This window comes from Orbicella franksi, chromosome 2 (assembly GCF_964199315.1).
Source record: "Orbicella franksi chromosome 2, jaOrbFran1.1, whole genome shotgun sequence".
Classification (NCBI taxonomy): Eukaryota; Metazoa; Cnidaria; class Anthozoa; order Scleractinia; family Merulinidae; genus Orbicella; species Orbicella franksi.
The window spans coordinates 21,261,953-21,286,187 of NC_138146.1; the positions used below are offsets into that span (position 1 = coordinate 21,261,953).

The 24,235-nt window shown below is 40.1% G+C and overlaps 3 protein-coding genes across 4 annotated transcripts; 2 read left to right on the plus strand and 1 right to left on the minus strand.

Moving 5' to 3' along the window:
- Nucleotides 1-1,968: 1,968 nt before the first annotated feature.
- On the minus strand, nucleotides 1,969-18,165 carry LOC145478620 (heat shock 70 kDa protein 12A-like). 2 transcript variants are annotated; one of them, XM_081456715.1, is made up of 5 exons: nucleotides 18,118-18,165; nucleotides 15,974-17,426; nucleotides 14,935-15,156; nucleotides 5,212-5,386; nucleotides 1,969-3,414 (listed from the first exon to the last, which is right to left on the minus strand). In XM_081456715.1, the coding sequence occupies exons 2-5, from the start codon at nucleotides 17,036-17,038 to the stop codon at nucleotides 2,306-2,308; spliced, it is 2,571 nt and encodes an 856-aa protein (XP_081312841.1). In that variant the 5' UTR covers nucleotides 17,039-17,426; nucleotides 18,118-18,165; the 3' UTR covers nucleotides 1,969-2,305. The 2 variants fall into 2 exon arrangements, with proteins under 2 accessions (XP_081312841.1, XP_081312842.1); XM_081456716.1 differs by lacking the exon at nucleotides 18,118-18,165 and having other exon boundaries at nucleotides 15,974-17,065; nucleotides 17,349-17,654.
- Nucleotides 6,551-11,019, plus strand: LOC145478617 (uncharacterized). Its single transcript, XM_081456711.1, has 2 exons — nucleotides 6,551-7,344; nucleotides 7,776-11,019. The coding sequence occupies exons 1-2, from the start codon at nucleotides 7,329-7,331 to the stop codon at nucleotides 8,123-8,125; spliced, it is 366 nt and encodes a 121-aa protein (XP_081312837.1). The 5' UTR covers nucleotides 6,551-7,328; the 3' UTR covers nucleotides 8,126-11,019.
- Nucleotides 18,166-19,161: 996 nt separating the features above from the next.
- LOC145478622 (uncharacterized) lies at nucleotides 19,162-24,168 on the plus strand. The gene is made up of 6 exons (XM_081456718.1): nucleotides 19,162-20,149; nucleotides 20,855-21,140; nucleotides 21,753-21,975; nucleotides 22,200-22,416; nucleotides 22,927-23,100; nucleotides 23,465-24,168. Exons 1-6 carry the CDS (start codon nucleotides 19,169-19,171, stop codon nucleotides 23,747-23,749), a joined length of 2,166 nt encoding a protein of 721 aa, XP_081312844.1. The 5' UTR covers nucleotides 19,162-19,168; the 3' UTR covers nucleotides 23,750-24,168.
- The last annotated feature ends 67 nt before the right edge of the window (nucleotides 24,169-24,235 follow it).

Consider the following 24,235-nt stretch of genomic DNA (forward strand, 5'->3'; position numbering starts at 1 on the left):
GGAGGTTGGTAATAACAGGGGTATTGGATTTAGGGAAGATTAAAAATTCAGGAGAGTAACAGAGTCAGAATTACTCAGGGTCTTGGATTTACCGAGAGATTGAGAATTGTGAGGGGTAGGGGGGATGGGAGGGGGGTTTACAGTCAGTGAAGTTGGCAATTACTGGGATTGGGATTAAGCACTCATTCAAGAAGAGGACTGAGATTGGAAAGCTGGAGTCATAGGGAGGTTAGGAATCACAGGGAGTATTGGGAATTACAGGAGAGCATGGGAGCCAGAGGGAGGGAATCACAAGGGCAATTGGATTTAGGGCAAGGTAAGGATTTACAGGGGATCTAGCATTTAGCGGGGGATGGATATCACAGGAGAGTGCTAGAGGGAGGTTGGCAATCACAGAAAGTAAAAGATTTAGGGCGAGTTTGGCAATAACTGGGGAGCATTGGCACCAGAAGTAGGGAATCATAAGGGCTATATTGGATATAGGGCAAAGTAGGGAATTACAGGGGAGATAGAATTTTGATGATTGAGAATTACAGGAGAACGCTAGAGGTGGGGCAGGTTGGCAATCACAAAAAGTATTAGGTCTAGGTGGAGTTGGCAATTACTGGGGAGCATTAGAGCCAGAAGTAGGGAATCATAAGGGCTATATTTGATTTAGGGTGAAGTACGGAATTACAGGGGAGATAGAATTTAGGGGATTGAGAATTACAGGAGAGTGCTAGAGGGAGGTTGGCAATCCAGGAAGTATTAGAGTTAGGGCGAGTTTTGCAATTACTGGAGAGAATTTGAAGGCAGAGGGAGAGAATCACAAGAGTTACATTGGATTTAGGGTGAAGTAGGGAATTGTAAGGGATCTAGAATTTGGGGGAAGATTGGCAATAGAGGAGAGTGTTAGAGGGAGGTTGGCAATCACAGGAAGTATTAGATTTACTGCAATTACTGGTTAGCATTGGAGCAAGAGGGATGAAGAGGGAGGGGAATTACGAAAGGTATTGGTTATATAAAGAGGTAGGAGATTACAGGGAGTATGGGATTCAGGGAGAGGCCAGGAGAGTTCTAGGGGGTATTCAAAGGACATCTGACCAAGAGTAGCTATCATGGTTATTGTGGGTGCCCTGTTACCAAGCTTCAGTAGTTAGATCACACACTCTTTCTAAAAGAGGTCTCTCCTTTTGTGCGATTAAACAGCCGCTGTTGGTGGATGGGTGGTTTAATAGGAATTACAGTTGTTAAATATACAAGGAAGTGGGTTGTTCGAAAGGTGGAGAACGCTATCCAGTGGCTAAATCATTATCACGTGGATACCGTAGTTTGTTTTGTTAACACTTATCCGTTATCCACTGGATAGCGTCCTTTGGAAGTTGGGTTAAGGAAACTGACAACTACTGTTTTTCGTAAAGAAGGATCTACGTATTTCTCAGTATAAGTATCTTTGCTCTGCCGTATTTGTCTATGTAAGAAACTCTTTGAATATATGCTTGCAGAAGTAAGGAAAAATCTATTTTGATTCACTCTACAGTTTGCTACTATAGAGCCAAGCTAATACCAAGTATACAGAGATGAAGTGGAAGAAAGCGCGTTAGTCGTTTTACAGTATGTTTCATAAATGGTGTTAGGATTGCGGGGCCATGTTATCAAGCATGAAGAACACGCATGTATTTTGCGCCAGGATGTATTTTGGATATAATGAAAAACGACATTCTTATTTCACGTAGACAATGTTCTGAAAGCTGGCTTGAATATCCACGTTTACTACAGGAAGACATCAATGAGAGCATATGTCAAGCATTTGTTTTTGTTTTTTTTACCTAAAGCAAAACGGCCGCAAAGCATCCAGGACTCGATCCACTAAATTTAGAACAGCTCCTTCCCCTCCTTCCAAATTGTCACGTGTCCGGCGTATTACACCATTTATATTTGGACAACAAACTCGATAGTCGCAGACTTAGGGGAAATGTTGCAGTGAAATAGCCCGTGCTAAAAACAGGTGTTGTGTTACTTAGTCTTCCGATGTTTCACTTAGTTAGCCTGCTACTTAGGGTTTCAACTCGGAAATAAGTACAAAAGAACCAAGGGTAATTTCATCTTTATTGAAAATCGATTCTTATCAAATGGAGACAATCTCTTCCTGAAAATCGGGTCTCTCCGTATGATAATTACCTTTTATAAACGACTTGTTGGCGAAGTTCAATCGGAAACATTCCATTACTGTCAAGTGTCCTTTACTAGGGGCGTGAAAGCTGCAAGTGGAAATAATTCAAGGATACGGATGCAATTTAAGCGACATAATACTGCGTTCGTTTTTTCACAGGGACAAGAAATTGATGGTTGCTTTTGCTTCTTTACCGGACAAAATGTCCACCGCTGTAACTTTGATTTCAGTATCACCAAACATCATACACGTTTTAAGTTCTCTAGGTTTCTTGGAATCACTGTCTTCCATTTGGGGCATCTCCAGAAGCAACTGACCGCACTTTTTCACGCCTTGGTCCGTGACAAAATTAACGTTTTCTTCCTCGGTGGAATATATGGTAATAGTTGTAGAAGTTTGTCCCGGTTTTGCGGGCGCATAGCTTCTCGTAACACTCTCTCCGAGTTTCATTGGCTGATCAGATGTCACAAATTTGTCGAACACATCGGTACACCATTCGACTCCCGATTTCTTCACGAGTTTGTTTCTCGGGTGCTTGCCGACGATAAATCGATTGAGGACTCCGACCCCGTAAGTCATTGCCGCCCGTCGAACGCGCACAATCGTGGGATCTATTCCGAACAACACTGCGCCTCGGAGAATTGTCAGACCGACCTCTTGGGGAATAATGACTTTCATTTTTGAGTCAAATGTTTCACGGACGGCCACTTGAAGCAATGGCGACTCAGCAAATCCTCCCACGAGAAAGAGAAAGTCAAGCTCTTTAACACTATCTTTACTGACGAGGTCTTCAATATGTTCTACAATTTTACTTAGCACGGGTGCAAACAGTTCTTTCATGGTTTCAGGCGCAATTCTTAACATTCCTTGCGAGGACCATTTCACGTTTGGATTTCCAAACTTCTTCACCGCAGATTCAATGCTGGAACTTTTGTGTTTCTTGTAGTAATCGATGAACGAATAAGGCATTGAGATATTCAGTGGATTTGTCTTGTTTGGACTCGCCGTTCGCTTCTTTGCTTCAAAAGCGATCATCAAGTCGACCCAGCCTGCGGGTCGTTTGTTTTTGAACTGTTCAATAAAGTCTTTCCCAAAAATTTTCTTCAAAAGCAGTTCAAACTGCTCGTCCACACCAGTAGCCCCACAGGGTCCCCCTGTGCCCCTATGGAGCTCCTGTAAGGTGCCGGTCTGCGAGTCCAATTCATGTACCGTAAGGTCCACTGTGCCGCCTCCACAATCCACCACTAAGTAACGGGTGTTCTCTGAACAAAATAAAAGACGCCTAGTAAGCGAGTTATAATTATCCTAGAAATCTGCGAGGGGCTCACGAGCTGGCAAAAGGGTTGAGGCAAGGGCGAGACAAAGTTACTTGTAAGTTAGCACACCTTTCCCAGTTAACGACCCCATACCCCACCCCGTCAGTCGGCCGATTGAAGGCTCAACTGTCCTAGCCCAATTTATCTACTTCCCTTCTCCCACCCTTTTCCAGGGGCAAGCTTTTCAAGATTTTAATTCAGGTAGGGGAACTAGTCGCTAGTCTGCAATTGTCTCAGCTATTGCTAAACTCGCCAGTAATGGTCTATGTGAAAACGCAGTGTTTCATCCGCTAAAAAAACAGAAAAAAAAAAAAACACACATAACAAAACACTGCATAGTAAACGGTTTGAACCCAGGAGTATCAGTAGTTCGTATAGTGTGATCGTCCGGGTGAGTGTAGTTCTGAAAAGAATTGTTGTTGGTGACTGACGTTTCGACAACCTGAGCGGAAGTCATCTTCAGAGTCAAGTGAATAGTGTTTGTCAGTCGATGATGTTATAAGTCTGGTCCACTGATTGGTCAGTATAGCCATGATGGTATCGGCTGAAAGACTCGTGTAAAGTTTATCACGAGCGCAACTAGTTTGCGACACACCGGACAGCTTACGTGACGAAAACAGATACCTTGAACGTTTTTTTCACAAAAACAACTACAACGCTGACTTTATTAGACGAAACATTTACCGACCTACTGAAGCTGATGCTACGAACAGGAACCCTACACCTGTTACTACAGTGACTATACCTTACATTAAGGGCACTTCTGAGACCATCTCACGGATCCTGCAGCCCTACAACATCCGTGTAGCCCACAAACCTACAACTACGTTACGACACTTACTGACCAACGTGAAAGACAGAGACGAACCTAACAACAGACAGGGAGCAGTTTACAAGATCAAATGCTCCGACTGCCAGGCTTCCTACATTGGTGAGACTGGCAGAAACCTTAACACGAGACTGACTGAACACAAACGAGCCACGAGAAATGGTGATGCCAACAATCACATTGCTGTACATCATCAACTGACAAACCACAACATTGAATGGGACTCTGCTCAGTGCTTAACCTACAGTAAAAACTATTTTCAACGGCTGACTCTGGAAAGCTGGTACACTAACCTAGAACAAACGCCTCTTAACAGATGTCAACAACTACCGGCGCCTTACAAACGACTTATCCATGACGGAAACGAAACCGACAAACGGACTTCTAACAGACCGACTTAACAACACACGACCAAAAACCGACCTATTTGACTAACAATAGACGGATCGAAACCCACCAATGACTGATGACAAACTTTACGAGTCTTTCAACCAATACCATCATGGCTATACTGACCAATCACGTTCAGCGGACCAGACTTATAACATCATCGACTGACAAACACTATTCCCTCGACTCTGAAGATGACTTCCGCTCAGGTTGTCGAAACGTCAGTCAACAACAACAGTTCTTTTCAGAACTACACTCACCCTGACGATCACACCATACGAACTATAACAAAACACTCTTGATAAAAAGGTTATCTATCATAATGATCATCAGAAGTTAGCTCTATAAACTTCTCTGATCATTTATTGCTATAAATTAAAGGGTCTGAGAAATTTCGTCCAGTTAATCAAAGAACCCTTCAACGACGCCTAAAATATGGAAGTAGATCTACTCTAAAAGCTAAGCAAGCTTAGTCAGACACACTGCTAGATTTTGCTCTTCTCTTTCTGAACAAAAGAAATCACCTTGAAATTCATCTCCGACCAGCGTGTCGATTTGTGAAGCGGTGGTGGATCGTCGCTTTGTTTCCTCGGTCCATGTACAGTCTCTTAAGCGTAACTTCCGGCAGTAAATCGAGGCTGCTTCCGGTTCTAGAGCGATCAGAAGGCGGTCTGGGGTATCTTGTGTGGTTAGACCAGCCTGTAATGTGGATTAGATTAGAAAGGTTTAGATTTGATGTTGTGTTTTATCTCTATAATTTATCTCTATAATTTTTCCTTTGGTTAAGAGCTGGTCTGATGTCTAATTAACAATTATTCCACTTACGCGCGTTGGATGTAAGATGGTAGACAGCCAACGAGGGGCGTAGCGCCGAGTTGACTATCTACCATCTCATATCAAACACGCGTAAGTGGAATAATTGTTTTATTAAAAACGCCCCCAAAATATAGAAAACTACAATAAAATACAAATAAAAACACGCAAAAAATTACGCGTACGCTTACTATACTTGCAGAGAATGGTATAATGACTCATATACCACGATGGATAAGCCAGTGAAAACTCTTGAATTGCATTATCCAATGATCCAGTTTTTAATAATCAACTTTACCAACTTGTTTCTTGATTTATTATTGCCATTTATAAATATAAAAACAACACATCAATGTATGTTATAGGTAAGGAAGCCCAGGGATGCCAATAAGGCTTCTGTAAAGGACTACCTTAAATACTTAAGTCTTAACAAGAGAGTAAAAATGCTGTCATTGGCACACAAAATGATCTTAATTTAGGATAAAAAGGTAGTTAAGCAAAAGATTAACAAAGATTATGATAATGGATATGAATCAGTTGCGACACGAGGAAAATCAAGTTTACAATTTGCGACAAATGAATCTGGTTCATAAAATGGGAGAAAATTACATGGGGAGTCCCACCACAGAATGTGTGTTTTCAAGCAAGGCTATTTTTAGAATAGCCTGTTAGAATATTAAACGAAACTTCGCGAGAACTTAAAGGCAGTTTTGAGAGAGATATATATTGAACAACACTTTTAACAACAATTTACGCGAATTTGGAGAATTTGTTTCAGTAGCATTTCCTTTTTTCCCAGTATCAAATTCTCGACAGTGAAAACGTAATAAAAAGAAAAGAAAAACAATAGAGAAATTTCTAGTCGCAAATTTTCGTGCAAAATGTAGTTCATGTCACTCACAGAAATTAATTTCCTTTTTCAACGAGGTACGTAGAACACATTGCCCAATTCATTAAGTTACCCGTGTCACTCAGGCTTCTCGTCATATTGTCAAGCACTGTGTTTTCTTTTTGTTGCTAGGGAAACAAGGGCATACTAAAGACCCAAGGCAGGTAGTCCAACATATGCTAATTAACGTAAATATAAACAAGTTCCAGCATGTCAGCATAAATTGGATTTCCTTTTGTTTGTATTTAAATTAATTAAAATGGAACTTGCTGCTCGGACTAAGAGGTAATAGTATAATCAATTGACTCATTTTGGCACACGAGGATAATGGCATTTGGTTCGATAAATCATGGTGAGAACTTTTGCCCTTCATCAAAGTTTAAACCTTGAAGAACGTAACTTCTTTTGAGGCATCAGTGATAGCGCTTACGTCTCCGAGAACACGAGAGAGCTGAATTGAGGCCGTAAGAAATTCAGCACAAAAACTGAAAACGGCAGATATCTAAACGTGAACGTTCAATGGGAATCAACCTCAGATTGGCGGAGAATAATATTGGGTTACAATGCTCTCTCTTGCAATTTTTGTGACTGTGATTTTGGTTGTTGGGGTAACATTATTTCACCTTTACTTCGTTGGAAGTTTGTGTTGCGGCCTTCGGCAAAGACACAGGGCTCGAATGAACGCCTACATGGTGAAGTAGTAGCTCTGAGAGTCTGTGACTTCCGGAACAGTCAAGGAAGTGTACGAAGTTTCCATGTATTAAAACTAATTTATAACTCACAATTCAGTTCAATATTGCTCTGGACTGACACTCGTCAAGTGCAAGGGTTTAAAGATTTTGAAATCATTTGGAGCTACATTTTCTTGAAAACGAAAACATAACCGTGCCAGCTTTTTATTTAAAAACAGCGTAAGAACTGAACCATATGCTGTGAAAGATGATATTTAAGGATGGTAAGTAAAAACTCTACTCCTTTTCAGTGGTTACAGCTTTTGACATGACATGGTAAAAATAGCCAATAGGTCAAGTCCAACGAACCACCTCTCCCTGTTTATACTCGCCGAGTTTCATTAAAGTAACTCATCTTACCGGCGGAAGCTTTCAGGAAACGTGAACCCGGAGTCAGATGATAAATGCATCAGAATGCACGAATTATATAAAACGGGGGAACACATGAATATATATTTTTTTCAGTCCAGTAGCGAACGGTCTACAAATGGTGGGGTAATTAATTTTGTAACTTTAACCATAAGAAAGCAATATAAAAGGTCTTATATGTGAAACTTATTGGGTAATCACATTGAAAACGACGTCGCTGTGCAGTGGTAATTAATCAGCCTCGTTCCGTGGTAATTTTGACAAATTCAAAATTTAATTTTCTCAGTTGCAGGTGGCAAAAGGGACCTTGGACACAGGCCAACATTAAAAACACGAAATACGTGTAACAATTTCAATCAATTTGCAGAACGTGATGTAGTGCACTGCTATAGCTCAGCGAAAATATCCGACAAAAATAACTTTGACGTGTCAAAAGTGAATGAAACGCGCGCAAAGGAAAGCTCCGAGCCAGACAAGATGGTGGTAACAGCCGTTTTCCTTGGAGTAATCGTGGCTGGATTGAGTGTACTGGATATCTACTTACTAAAGCAATGTTTCGGTGAACAACAACGGCCAGATGATAATGAAGATGGACAAGTGTTTCCTGTAACTATGCCTTACTTCTTCCCGAGATAAACTGTTGGAACTTGCAGCTGCATTTAAGGGAAAAACTGTGGCCCTACAAAAGCTTTTAACGCAGATGAAAGGGGAAGAAAGCATGAAAATTCGAAGAATATATTTACTCTGATATACATAGTCGTTTATTTAAAACAGTTAAGTAACTTCATTCTTAATGGATGTATTCAAATGCTCATTGTTTTTCAATGTTGTGGGTTCTGCCACATTCATGTTTTCTTTTAAGGAAAGTTGATTCTGTGCACCCTGATATAAATTGTAACATAAAAGATTATCACATTGTCTTAAATTCGCAATAGGTTGTGTAGCACAAAGGTGTTTTATATGTAATCTATGTGGCCAGCTTTGATGTATTTAAACTAGGTTAGAAAACACCAGAGTAAGCTGTATATTGTAGTATATAGGTTTTTCTGATTTTTCCGTTGTGCGTTCATTTAAATGCAGAATAAGCTTTCCAATATTCTTCAGTGATAATGGAAGTCGCTCTTTTCACAACTTTTGCTGACGAGTAGCAAAAATACTGCCTTCCATTTGGCTTCTGGCCAAACACCAAACACTTAACCGTGAGCATGCGTCTTTCGCCAAAAGAAAACATGTTGATTAAATTCGCGCTTGTTTACAGTTGATACTATGAACAGACGCACACTTTCAACAAATGAACCTTAAAACTGACACAATAATACACAGAAGAGTTTCACTCGGAGAGAATCTAATAATACAAGGAAGACTTTCACTCGGAGAGAATTTGTTCAGCTTAATTTGAAACGACATGGTGGTGGTAGAGCTGGTAGTGGTTGGAACCTTTACAGCACTGACATTGCTTGATGTGTACATGCTGAAGAAACTCTGCGAGGGAAAAGTATACCGCGTCCATGTTAATTCCAAGTATCACTTGGCTGGTGACGGCTCGTACTTGCTATAATATCAAGGACTGAGATTTTAGATGGAAACGTTGCCCGGATTTAACTCCCCGTGTTTTCAATATTTATCTTGAATCAAATATATTCAATTTTTCAGGGATTCGTGTGCGTAGTAAGTGTACTTGGCTATCCAACACAAGATATTTCATCGTGGGAAAACAATACGAAAACTTCATCTCCATAAGGCATCTCCAAAACGGTAAAAACGTCTGAATGTGATGACAACAACAGTATGTGTAACATGGCCGCTGAAGGAGGGTCCAAACTGCAGACATGCTAATATCTGTTCACTGAAAACAGTAACCTGAAAGATTAAAGAACCTCTTCTGATCATGGGAAAGTATAAAGTAGCCATTTTTGTACGTTGTTGCTATTCTAAAGTACGTTTTCGTTTTCGCCGTGGATCGTTAAGAAAAGCATTGCCATATTTAAATCGATCACGGCTAGACTTTCCGGTCATAACGAACGCACGATAGTAGGAAAAAATGTTAAAGCTGAAAGTAAGACTACTAGAAACAAGGTATTAGAGCTTTTCGCTTTTGCGCGCAAGATAACGAATCATTTTCTTTATGATTTCTTTATATCTCCTACGTCTTTGTCAACATATAATGAAGGTTTGGATTTAGGGGAAATACGTTGCAATATATTACATATTTTGGGTATTTCTGTGCATTTAACATAAACACTCTGCTGTTTTTCCACTCGCTATTCATAAAACATTGTCAATATCATATTTTCTTGTTAGTGTGAAAATATTTTAAAATACGTAAACAAGGTTTAATAAAAGGTCGAAATTAAAATTTGCTGCTGTTATACCGTGTAAACATTATCTTGTGGTTTCGTGGATGACAAATACAGGCACGTTGGTTGAGCTTTAATATATTTCATTCAATCCACAAGCTCATATATTTTTAGTCTTCCTCCAGTGGGTCTGTTGCCAGTAAGTTATAAGCATTGTGAAAAATACAGAATTGGAGAAAGTTGCTGACACTGGGGGAGAGCAAGTCACATGACTATCGGCTAAATGAAACTTTTGTGCTGCTCAAGGCAGATTCACTACATACCAACATCAATATTTAATACTATTTGTTAAGAAACAGGTAGCGAAAAAAAAAACATTAGTGAGTGATGATGAAATAGCGCTGGCATGTTTTTGTGAAGTTTATCACGCACCAACGTAAATATTGTGCATATACATACACAAGATAAGGTGGAAATGGGCGCTTCCCATTCGACCAAAAATTCCAGTTTGAACTATTTCTGAAAGTTCCAGCGGCGAATGGAACAGCATTTCCCTGAATTTACAGAAAGAGGATAACCTCGGGCGCTTTTCATTCGATAAAAAAATTCCCCCTTGAATTTCTGGAAATTTTCAGTGATGAATGGACAACCTTGCGAGGCATACCGAAATTTTCGGAAATTTCGTAGCGGGAATTTCCCTTCCATTTGACTTTCTTCCCGGAATTTTCGATTCAATGGTTCGCTTTTCGAACATTTTTCGATTTTCTGGAAACTTTACCAGGAAATTTCCATACCATTTGTCCCCGTTAGAAAATTATTAAAACTTTTGGTTGAATGGGAAGCGCCCCTCGCGAGGTTAATTGAAATTTTCGAAAAATCTTATTATGCTGAGTTTCTGTTCCATTCGATTTTCTATCTGAATTTTCCGAATTTTTGGTTGAAAGGAAGCGCCCAAGGTAAAATGTTCAACAGATATGGAATTGACTAAAATGCCCCTATGGAGGAATCGAGGTTTTCTGCCTGCCAAGCCAAGATATATTTTGAGAGGAACTTTTAGCTGCTTAATACATAGTCTTTGTTAAAAATAAACATTTCAACATTGCTGGTTGTTTGCTTCAAAACGTACAGAAAAGAAAACGTGTTCATCAGCAGAACAGGTCATGCATTTATAATCCTTTGGCATTAATTATGCCTTCAACGTCAGCAGAAACACTATACTACTCCCGTTTAAATAAGGACGTGCAGGTGGCAGGCTTAAAAAGTGGCTTTCTTCCAACCACCAACCACAAAACTTCAAAACATCTCGAATTCTGCGCAAACAACATTTTCTGAGCAGAGTGAAACCAGCTCGCAATAATTATATACCGATTGCTGTTCGAGAGCGAATAAAAACCGTACATAACAGAAATGGTATTCGTAGAGGTTTTCGTTGTAACTACTGTAGCAGTGGTTGTGGCTGTAGAAGCTTATATCCTGAGAAAAATTTGCCGCGGTGATGACCTACCATATCTGAAGTACGGCCCACTTTTTGTTTCCAGAGGGGAAGCTTTGGCACTGATGGCGGCGGCAAAATAGCGAACGAAACGACATCCAACAGATGGAATATTGCAAAAAAACCCTCACTGACTGTCATCGTTATTTTTTTTTCCAAGTATCAAGTTGTCAAGACAATATTTTTTAACTCCTAGCTGTGTTAGAAAGATTGCAACTGCACTGCGTTTGGTCAGCCTGAGTATGTTTACTGCAATGTTTTGTGATTTGTTTTAGAATGTATAGACCTATCGCATCGGTGTTTTGGAAACTCATCTTAATGGCGTAACAGGACGAGACTGGTACGGATGGATCAACAGCGACTGGACAATGAAATACATTATATAATAGACTGTGGAATAGTAATCTTGTAGATTTGCTTAGAGTAAGGATTTTTTAGCTTTTGCTGTGCAAAAAGATGTGAAATTAAATCGCCGATCGATGGAACACTATCATTTTTAAGTTGTATGTTTTAACAAAGCACATATTGCACTGAGCCTGTAATTTTTTCTCTTGGGAAATGTCCAGTAAAGTTATATACAATCAATTAAAATTTTGTCCTCATTTTACGATCGAAAAGGAAAAGTTTTTTATGCACGTGCTACGTTATAAACGTTCTTTTAAGTGCTGAAATATTTCTTCTGACTGAAAACCTCATACTTCAAATGTATGTCGTGAGAATTTGGTGGCAAATCAACATCCTATTCTTTAGTGGATGATTTGATATATTCTCAACACCTGTCTTCTTGCTAGTGTGCAGATACTGTAAGGAGAACTTAGTTTTGATCAATTTTCAGAGCTCCTTCTGAGCCTTGCATCCAATTTTCCTTAATTGGATTTGTTCCAAATTGCGCACGGCACATCTTCGAAGTTGATATCGACAAAAGTCGGCAAAATGTAACATTTGCAATATTCAGCGGTGTGCAGTGGTGTACCCGAGATAAGTCAACTGCAGTGTCATGGTAGTACTTGAATGTATTGTGTTTGGATCGCTTGCCGTAGCGGTAGTAAGCGAACTTTACATCCTGAAGAAGTTATTTACAGAGAACAACTTTCCGTACGTTAACAATTCACCTCCAGCACCAATCGCAAGTTTATTCAGCAGCAGCAGTGAATATGCTTGACAAATCAAGGGAGAGTTTTCGTGAACATTCGACGCGAGCACAAGAAAAAATGCTCCAGTTCAAGTTATAATTTTTCGCAGCTATTAATACACTATACATTTTTCAAGTTGATTGTCACAATTTTAACCGCTGTCTGACCGTCATACTGTCTTAAGCAAGAAGAACAAAGAAGGTACAGTCAAGAGAGACAAGTCCCTGCTATTAGCTTCGATGTCTTTGGAATTCAAGTACTCTCTTAAGTGGCCCTGTACACCAGACACTATTGTACATTCTCAACGTGGCGTGACATTTGAACATGCTCTGCCAAACGCCAGTTTAGATGCACCATTCTTTAATATATAATAGATACTGGAAACAACTTCACAACAAGCCAATGCTGTACATTTAGAAAGCGAAATCAATCTTTGAAAGTGCTTTTTTGAGTCTTTCAGTTCATCACTCCACTTCTACCGAACGAAACTACAAACACAACGGTGCTGATTTCAACACAGTTGTGACGGTTTCCTTCTGGAATAGGCCACATAAACGAAACATCATTATGGTGTGATTTCTTAAAATTGTAACAAAAGTACCGTTTCTTTGGTATGAAGACATTTCAGTGGAATGGGGCAAATTAATTACCAGTACTGGGATGTTTTCAAGGTACACCGGAAAAGAACAAAACAACCAAACCGCAAAAGACCCTTACAATTATTCGTGTACATTTGGATTGACATTTGTAATGTAGGTATGGAATGTAAACGAACGTGTCCTTTACTACACGGAACTACACTTTTAAAGCGAAATATTTGAAAAATTTCTTTAGTACTCTCAGCAGTAAGTGGGGTTTAAACTAGCACGATTTTTCTCTTTTTTTTGTTAATTAGTAATGTTATTTATTATTAATTTTATCTTCAAGAAGAAAGGTAGTACATTTCTGTTACTGAGCTTGTTTAAAAAATCCCGATATCTTTGATTTTTTGGCACGATTTTAAATTCTGTAGCTAGTAAGATGTTTTTCAATAAATTTGATTATTTAGTCATGTGGCGCCTCGCGGCCACCAAGGAGTGACAATTCAGATTATAAATAATAATCTACTTTATCACCGTTTTGAAATTTAACTAGAAGAAACATCTTCGGTATACACAGTTTAATTTCAGATAGGAAACACCTTCTGGGAGCGCATACCTCTGCTAAGTGGACACCCAGACGGACACCAATATAAGTACATTTACAACTTTCAATAAGCGGACACCTGCTATAACAACCCTAGTCAGTCGTGGTCCTCACCACACACAAACCACCGATAAATAAATCCCTTAAACAGACAGGTGAGTGACTGACCGCAGTGCCAACGACTTTACAGTTACGTGTGCAGTTCCTTGGCGACGCATGTAGACCGAAAAAAAAACTTGAATAAATAAAATTAAGACACAACAGACAACACCATTCTAGTGGGTCGCTTTTGATTTTGATCCAACGAATTCCTTTTTGTCTTGTTTATCACCAAAAAACTCAACAGCTTTTTTTTCCAGTCAGTTTCAACCACAAAAACCAGAATGTCTACCCACCTCGTAATACTATTTAAACCAAGCAGGATTTGTAGCACTCGAGTGGTTTACGGTTAAGAGTGGAATGCTCGAGTGTAAAAATAGATTAAATACATTGAGCTTTCTGCAGCAGTTCGTCACATGACGTGCTTTTCAAGAGCACACTGATTTAGTCACTGGTAATGCGTAATGTTATCAGAAATGGAAATAACATTTATAAATAAGTTCACATGCAAATGTTTCAGGTTAATATCCTTTAAGAGGAAATTGTTATCATGAACGTTAGAAATTGGAAGGATTTGTGCCGGAAGAAGACGCTTTGCCCTCCTGTCACACTCCAATGGCTTTCCATACAAATCCTTATAACTCTGAAAGTTTTCAAACTGCCATAAAATCTGTGCCTTTTTGTTTAAGGAGCCTAAAATTTTCAATTCTTTCTAATGTTTTACCCGTCTTTCTATCTCTAATTGTTATATGCAAGTAGCTTCCTTTTTCTCTGATTAGTAAAGGAAAAGGTTTCTGGAGGGCCAAGGTTCCCCGCTTAAATACAAAACCTTCCTAATCTTACAAAATTCAAATCTTCTTTAAATCTCAACCTGAAATGGCATTGGTCTGAAAATTGGTGTTCTGGCTATTTGAAACATGCTTTTTCCAGTTCTGAAATTCATGTCGCTGTCGGTAACAAAAAGTTTAAAAATTATCGGTCACGTGACCAATTTTGCAAAGGCCTTTTACAATAATTTTCTGCACTTGTTATGCAGGCGGTAATGCCTGTTCCTTGTGGAAAAGCATGGTCAGATCTACTCCAGTAAATCTACTTTGGGTTGGTAAATAGTATAGTTCGACGGCATCCAAGTCTAATTTAAACGGCTCACCACTAGTTGGCTTTATCGGAAGCGTTCCAACCAATCGCAAACTCCGAAGAAATATGCATACGACAATACGAGACATGAAGTGGACTCACCTCGTACGCCGCTGTCCTCATGAACTGCTTTGCAGGTGCCTTCCAGATGGCAGGGACGGTGAGAACCCATTGAATGTCTTCTTCCAGAATCTTGGTAGCTGATTGGTCAGACAGCTCCTCCAGCACGTGATCTTTGAAGAACTTTAGTGCATGCGCAAAGACGGTCACGGCCCTCACTGCCTCGCCGTTAGCAGCTTTGATCTCTACATCTTTGTGGAGATCCTACAATGAAATGGTTTAAGAAAAAGTAATAATTCAAACATTTTACGTAGAAACATTACTTATGGCCCTATTTTACGACGGAAAACAAATCTAATGTAAGTCTTCTCGACCAGCCGCTTTTCATAAATATTTCACGATGAAGTGTCTCTTAATGTAAACATTAATTGAATATATAAACAATCTCATTCAACATTGTGCCGGCTGCGGTCTTTGTAACAAAAATACTCAAACATGTTGGTGGTTTCACGCAGTTTCACAAAACATAGCTTGTTTTCGGAAATATTTGGTGTAACTTCAACAAATAAATCATCTTGCTAAAAAATAAAATAGCATACGAGCTGTTTAACAGCAGTGTTAGTCATGGGGCTGTAATGTCAGTCTAGCTGAGATATATCAATGAAAAGAAGGATCATACATTGCGTTATATTGTCAGTAATGATCAATGCCTTAGAAATATGCTCAAGTATTTTTTAATCTTTAGATCCATTAGTTGGTGGGTTAAAATGAATGAAAATTTCGAATTGAAAGAAAAAAATGTTGGTTTAATGTAAGTAGTTGAAGATCGCAGAGTTTTTCTTAATTAGTTCTTTGCAAGTTCAGGAATTTTATTTAAATAGTCACAATCACAGGTTCAAGAATAATCTTGATTTCAATTACCTTCTTACATTTAGGGATGAGCAAATATATCATTAAAGAAGTGAAACGAATCATCCGGCCTCCTTATTTTTCAATCAAAGACAAAAATTAACAGGTACTTTATCGAAGACAAGGTTGGGAAAGGAACTGAGGTAAACAAAGTTGATAATCATAGCTGTACCTTGTTTGTGTGTAGAGACATCTTAAATTTCTCAAAGTACATCCATTTCTTGGCGTCGTCTGGCTCTAAATCATGATAAAAATCCCGCGCGCCGAATCCAAACGAGTGGAAACTTCCATCAGGTTTCAACAGCAAGGTTGTCGGTGTTTTCTGGTTTGTAACACCCGGGTCACCTCCTTCCCAGCGTCGCATCATGTGAACGCTTTCTGGATCGCGAGTAAAAGCGAAAGCATAGCCGCTGAATGTTGTTCCAAAGTCTATGGCTACCACCACAAAGTACTGATGTGGAGGAATGTGCACATCTTTGACTGGCAGACCAGAATCGATGGAAGCCGATAGTGAGTCGGAATCGAGCGAAGGAGACCGCGATGTTTGCACGGATTCCTGGCCATTCCGCGATAACGCTGATGCCGAGTTCGATGAAGTCTCCACGGTTTCGTTCATTTGGCGAGAGTCTGAACTTTCACTCGAGTTTGAATTCTGTACGCCATCCGGTTTCCTGAAATTTTCATTTCTGTCTTCGCTTAATTTTAAAGCTTCGGACCTCGAGCTTCCTTCGGCTCGCTGAAACTTTTCTAAATCCCTCTCTTCCGGAGGGGACGGTGTTTTCCGATCATGCACCTTGAAGGAAGTAGAATTTGTGGAAAAATTTCCTGCTTGCCTTGCCTGTTCTTGATCTTGGTCAGAATCCATGTCTTCAAAGTCTTTAATCAAGCTGTCCGCTAGTAGCTCCAGGGATGTCGAGCACACGCTGGGAGAGTCGGAAAAGCGCCGAGGAGAGCCGATCGTGCACTGCTCCAGCAGAGCGCGCTCTTCTTCCGTCAGCGGGAAGTCAAATGGAGTCGGTGTGTTGCCGTCGACGTAGATAGACGGTAAGGGTAAGTTGGAGGAATCAAATTCACCGCCATTATCGAGCATTCCCAGATCTTCCTTGATTTTCTGCAGTTCATATTCACTTAGTGACGGTGTTATGTCGCTGTTATTGTTGTCGAATTGGAACTCGTGGAGGAACACCAAGTCGTCGTTGAGGTTACCCACAGTGTTAATTACACTGTTGTGTTCCATGATTGGCCGAGTGTTCTTCAGAGGCCGCTGATGGGAGGTAAAATAATTCTGTGAGTTATTTGGACAAGTGAATCTGGCAGTGAGTGATCTTAATGCGAATACTTCAGTCCGCTCAAGTTAATTGACAGTACAGGCAAGCTTACATGTACAATAAGCAAGTGGTGAAAATGAAAGAAAGAGCTGATTTAAATAAAGTTACATGGACTTGTTATGGCACAAGGGGGACAGCGATTGGATATGCTTGATTCGTAACTATTTGGTTCTCATGACAAAAGATCATTGAGATAAACACTAAACCTCAAGGACTTACATTGTTATGACTTCTCGAGCTGGAACGGATCTTCTTCGTCACGGTCAGTGAGGGCCCCCTGATCAAAAGCTACTGAAACTAAAACAAAACTGCTAGGAACAGTAAAGCCGCCAAAAGCGAACTATTTAAAACAAGTTGCCTTTCAGGATAGAATGACAGCTGATGGCAAAGTTTCGCCACATTGATATCTAGTTCAAAAGGAGTTTATTATGCTAATTTGAACTGTAATATGGTTTTTGTTTAAACAAGCTTTAAAGCATTAAACAAATTAGGGCGACTTCAATAGCGAAGCCAGCCCAGTGCCTAATTACTTGTAATTACTTACGCATGAATAAAACTTGACAATAATCAGAAAATTGCAAAATAGAAAACGTTAAGTACAAAAAATATACTCGTTTAACGACGCGAAAAAAAAAAATTGAAAGTGTGGGGGAGATAAGAGATCTTCCGTAAGAACATAAACAGACGGACGTTGTATTGCTGATCCTACCAAGAACAACATTTAGTTTGGTATAAACAATACATTTTCATACATTGTTTTGGAAAGCCAGAGAACAGGTCCTTCGTTACAAGCGTGAATTTTAGCCGTATTTCCTGGTTGCTTACAAGAAAGATAGTTCTCTTTCTCGGCAGTTCGCGACCATGGAAAACAACTGAACTCCTGACTTATTTGCCAGTAAATGCGACGATAAATTTCGTTTGACACTTAAGCTGGAATCAACCGAAAAACCATTCCTAAACGTCATAAGTTATGCGTCACTTCAGTTACCTGCAATTTTACAGCATCAATGCCCTCCTCTGCACCTCAACAGAACAGCTTTTCTCAAGGCTTACCCTTTCGTTGTGTTGTATCATTTGCCTTTAGCCTGGCAGGTGGATGTTACATTGCTTGTAAAAGCTTCAGTGTTAATTCAACAATCCTGTGACAATTAGTCAAAAATACAAGTTGGCAATGTGTCAAGTACATTTTTCAAGCGGGGAAATCGTTTCCAAACATGCTACAAAGTAGCAAATTTAACTTAAAATGGCTTCCGATAGACGTAATTAGTTTGTACGCATAGCACTGAGCACTATAACTTTTAAGTACCACATGAATTGTTTGCGAGGTTTTACTTAAAAAAGCTCACTGCTCAAATGCTTTTCACTGTGGTTGTCACCGTGAACTGGGAAAATGACATGTTTTAAATCCGGGCTCTTCGTCTAAACCTGTTGTGCTGCTTCTATTTTGTTTTAACAGGAAAGTTTCCAAAGGATTTTACAAACAACTGTCTGAACACAAGCGTAAGGACAAATGCATAAATAATTTTCGCGTTTCGTACTAATGCCTAAATCATTTCTTTTTAACTTATAAAATCCCCATAAGCTGGCTGGTTTCGACTTCTACATTCTAAAATCAAAGAGGAATTCAAATCAGCATTCCAACTTGTTATCTATGTCAACAGTAACAGAGAAGTAAATAAGGGTTATTAATCACCTTGGCCGCCAAACAATGTGCAAGAATAGGCTCTAAAGAAATTTACATTTCGGTAATGTGCACTTTCGCTCAAGACCATTAGTGAATGGATTGCCTGATCTAGTTGTTCATTCACTTAAAGCTTTCTCTGTTATTCTAGGCGTGTATGACCAGCATTAAGGGGGCTTAACCATCAATCAAGGTGTAACAAAGCCTCGCGAGCGATGCTCGACACTAAGACGACACGATGAATGCTATTGATGCTAATGCAACGGAAATTGACGGATATGAATTTTATCATTTGTTAAGAAGATCTCGCGATCGTTGATGATCATTGGTGTTGTGAGGTAACTTTGATGGCAACAGAATGTCAAAGAGTCGCAAAAGTTTGTCCCCCACAGTCACTGGCTCGCGGCACAGTCGGTCGAATTCCTTTCCCGACAACGTACTAGCCGATAGTTTACAACCGCCGCGAAAAACGAGTCGAGAGAGGCGAAGCTTTGACACCATCTCTGCAAAATCAGGGCCTGACCCACTTCAAGATGGCAAGCTACTTGTTCTCAAAGTCATTGGAAAGGTGAACTTACGTATTGAGAGGAAAGAATATCAAGAATTGATCAGAATAGTGAATCAAATTCCCGGAGATGTACTAGTCCTTATTTTAGACAACTTGTCCATTGAGAGCTTGTACGCTGATATTCCAAGCAGTTTAGCTTCGCTTGAGGCGCTTTACTCAAAGATATTTTACGACCGTCAGGGGCGACTCCCCGATCATGGACTAAGCAGTGACGATTTCGTTCATCACTTGGTCAGGTACTTCGTCGACGTTCTTAAATACAACAACCAAACATTTGCTAGCGCACGTTCGAGAGAACACATAAAAAACATATTTAGCATTTGTACACAAATGGACGATTCCCTTCACCAGCGGCTTGTCCAGAGAGCGGAACAGTTTTCCAAGGCATTGAGTGGATTCTCCGAGCACGCCTTGCTCGAGACTATAACACGATCATCTGCGACTTATTACATGAAAATGCACGAGGCTTTGAAAACGGAATTAGAACGAGCCGTGAGTCATTACAAGCACGCTCTTCAAAAACGCTCCGATGCTCTGTTGAACGTTCCACACAATAGTGCAGAGTTGTCGTCAGCTATTGCAGGACACAGCCAAGCAGATATGGATGACAAAACCACTCAGTACATGAGGAAAATGTCAGGACAATCCATCGAGGACAGACTGTTCTTTAACCAGTCGCTGTTTAATGCAGTGCAGATAAATTCGAGGGACAAACTTCTAGTAACGGATTTAGTTGACAAGTTAGAAGCACGAATAAACCACGACAAAGAGGTAGGCGGTATTCCGCTGTTAGTCAGACAAAAGGGTCATCCGATGAAAAGCAAATAATATTTAATTTCAAAACAGTTTATCGTTAAGCTATTCTCATGGAACACAGGAACAAAGTACCAGGCTTGATTTTTGACAACACAAATTAGTCTTACGATCAAAATGCAAACTGTCCCTACTGGTCTCCACATTTCCTAAAATTTTGTTTGAAGATTTTTTGTTACATATCGACAAAATTTCCATTAGAGCTAAAAAGCCGTTATCACATTCGTTGAAATCAAGGAAACAAACCAAAAACTGAGGCAAGGCGAGAAATCTTCTAAACATTCAAAGTTCACTTGGAAAATAGAAGAACGCAAGGTGTATTGTGAAAAGCTCTTATATCAATATAACGTCAGAAACAAGGGTACGCCATATTGGTTTCAAATAATCCGGGCAAAAGTTATATAAACTGGCGCACGATAAACTCCATTATTTTCTAGGAGCCCTCTTACCAGGCGAAGAAAAATACAGTTTATTTTAAACCAAGTGCTTTAGTAAACCAGGTAGCAAAGTACTCGCACAGTTCGCAAAGTCACAGAGATGTTCTCAACATTAGAAATCAAAACATAAGAGAAGGTGAATTAAATCAAGTGAGCTAAGGTGGAAAGAACGAAGAGAATAAGATCTTCTCATGCAGTTATATTTCAGCATCTCATCTCACTACAGGTCCTTCAACTTCTGAGCCAACTTAGAAAGGAGTTCAACATATCACGTGACGAGCACGTGTTACCGCTGCTGGAGAGATTTCACCACGGGCACCGCCTGGTACTACAGCTCTTGGAGGAGTCGCAGAAGGGCGTGGTCAAAACAGAGGGGAAAATCAAGGTACCCACTATTACTCACACGACTGCGAGTGATCCGGAGTCTGGTGACGTCAGCACCAATGAGGAGGGAGGCGGCGGAAGTGACACTGATGTGTTTGACACTGTCACTCAATTGGATGATGAAACAGGTAATGCTAGTCTTTGTCGATCTCATCCCCAGTCGAGTGGCAAGGGTTGGCAAACTACTTTGGGGAGTGTAGTGTAATGTATTGTAGTGTACTGTTTTTCATTTTTTTTTTCTGTTCGTATGTGATCCAATTGTACTGTATTGTTTTAATTAAAAAAAGAGCTTTAGAGAAGAAGCGAAGTTGATTTCTAGAACAAAAAGAGATATTGTAAAAAAGTAAACAGCATTTTTCTTCTCGTATAGACTTTTTGTCAATGTTTCAAAACGGCTTAGATAGGACAGGTGCGAAATTCATCGCAGTAGCACTAAACAAATGATGTCAAGGTCGTTATCGTAAAGAACTGCTAAAAGATCTAGAACCAGCGACGGTAAGTTTCTCTTCGATAACAACTCGAGTTCATGCACTAGAAACATTTGATGGTGAACTGCGAAAGATTTGATAGAGAAACCGAGTACTGAATTAAGAGAGATGGAGCTGGCAAATCAGTTAACCTACAACAGATACGAATCCAAGCTGAAGGATAGCAGCAAAAATTTCATTCTCTCAGTTTTCCCCCCTTTTTGTCTAGACTTTTGATTAGTAACAGTTTTCTTATGGCAAATTCTCTTGCAGAGTTCTCGGCGCTGAGTTCTGTCAGTAGTTCGAGTGACAATGAAAATGCACAGAACGTTGAGTCAGCTCGAGGCAAGAACCCAAGTCCAGATGATTCCACACAAAAACCAACAGATGAAAAGTCTAGCCTTCGCAAACAGCTGGAGGAAAAACAAAAAGAGCTTGAAGCAGCTCAGAAAATGGTCCAAAATTTAACAAAAAGGGAGAAGGATCTTATAGACAGGTAAGATGATCTCACAAATTTGCTAGAAAACACTTCAAAAAAGAACCCTTCAATGTTCATCATACAATCCAACAGCTTGGTAAACGCAAGGCAAAATAGAGGGCTGCAATGATGGCCAATCAAATTTAGGTGCTAACCAAGATAACCAATGACAAGACATGTTACGTGCCTAACACGTTTCTCCCAATGGCCAGTGACGAGGCGTTTAACTTCATATCTTGCAGATTGCAAGACCAGGCACAAAGACAGCTCAAAAAGGGAGGGAAATTCGAGGACCTATCGGCGAGTGATTGCCGTCCGTCCGCTCTAGTGGAGCGCTATGACAACCTGTACACGCAAACAAGGCTGGATGCTATGGATGAGCTCGATGACCTGGAATCTCTTGACAAGCTGGATGATAACGGAGACATTAAAAACAAAATTCTTTTCTCAGTTGTCGTGGTGAGTGCAATTCTACACTTCTTTTAGATACAATGAAGTTCCAGATGGTTATGACAATAAAACACCGGGCAGAAGTATCCCATTTTCCCAGTTTAATTTGAAAACATCTTGAGAAAAAATGCTCATACACTTAGAGAAACTAGTCCCATTTGGACAAGTTTTGTTTGGAGTGAGCGACATTTTCCGCTCGTTGACGTTATAACTCAATCAGTAATAATATTACGAGCACTATGAAACTTGTCGCCATAACGATTTGTCATCTTACTTGGCGATGTCTATACCGTTAACCATGAAGTTATTTTCCTCTCTGTGTTTGATTTTCTACCGTGATAGGTATAGGCTCGATTTTTGCCGCTCTCTCGTGCCCGGTCTACGTTCCTCCCCGGGGAGGAACGCGGGCTCCTTTCCTGATCAGCGGCTGGTAATCGAGCCTATGACAGGTGCAAATTACTTGAAAATCAACACTTATTAATATTAATATCATAAACTAATTGCACGTACAACCCACAGGTGGCTTTTCGCACGGTACAACAAGCACTCACAGAAAAACAGCACAAGCTTAAACACCTGCTAGACATCCCGGATGAAGAGAAGAAAGCTGAGCATGCACAGGATATACAAGACCGCCTCAATGACTACTTCCGACAGACAGGCGCACGATTAAAAATCGACAAGATCAAACGGGTAGGTTTTGAAGATTTTTAGCTTTTCAAGCTGTACACACTTTTGAGCCAGTATTGCATTGAGGAAAAGAAACCGTAACGTTTTGCAGATCTCAAGTAAGGCAAAACAAGACAAAAATCGAAAACTGTAGAGGGCTAAACCTATCATCTGAAGTCGAAGAGTTATGTCTGAAAACAGTTAGCATATTTGCAATGAAGATACGAATCAATGCGATAAGTCAACGAGCGAGGGCGGACAATTTGGGGGCTATCGCTCTTGGTTCCACAGCTACTTTGACAATGTTATGACGAAATTCATGATCAATAACAGGACAGACGCATGAATCACTGACGTCAATTTGTTAATTTGTTGTTTCCTGTGTCAGGATGTGAGCAAACAACTGTGGAGCACATTGTACGATTTCCCCGAGTTACAAAACTGCACAAAGTTAAAAGAATACATGGATGAATGCGTGCGCTTGTCCTGGATGATGGCAGTCCAGATTCCACCAATGATCATCGAGTATGAAGCTACAGTGTTCTCAGACAAGCTACATGGACGGTTCATGACCTCGGACATGAAATCTCTAGCGATTAAGTACCACGTGTGGCCAGCTTTGATTGACTCACAAGGCAGTCACGTGCTCTATAGGGGGGTTGTGGTCACGTGACTCATACACACATACATAGAACTGCAGAATTCTTCCCGAGAAACTTCCCAATTGACGTGTACGCTTAGCGTGTTTATCTTCAACACATAGTTCTCGAGAAATAAGCCTGAAAAGAACGAGAAATTTACAAAACGAGTGGGAAATAAGACCCGCCCTTGTAGGTGTGGCTGTGGATGCAACCGTCGCGGTGTCTCTTAGGACTTGCGCCTCGCCCAAAAAACGGCATCTATTACCGTTAGGGCTCTCTTTAGAATTTCTGAAAAAGCATCGCTGTCACTTTACCATGGAAGTTTCTCCCCTCCTGAACATTCCGTCGCGCAATTCGTTATTGAAAGGAAAATTTATAGAACTTAAAAGAGCTAAGAAAACGTACATAAAACATATCTAATTCGAAATATTAAAATGTGCTCTAAGCGGTGTGATTAAAAGGACACAGTCCATTACTCTTACCGTGGAAAACATTTGCAAAATAAAGCAGACAATAAA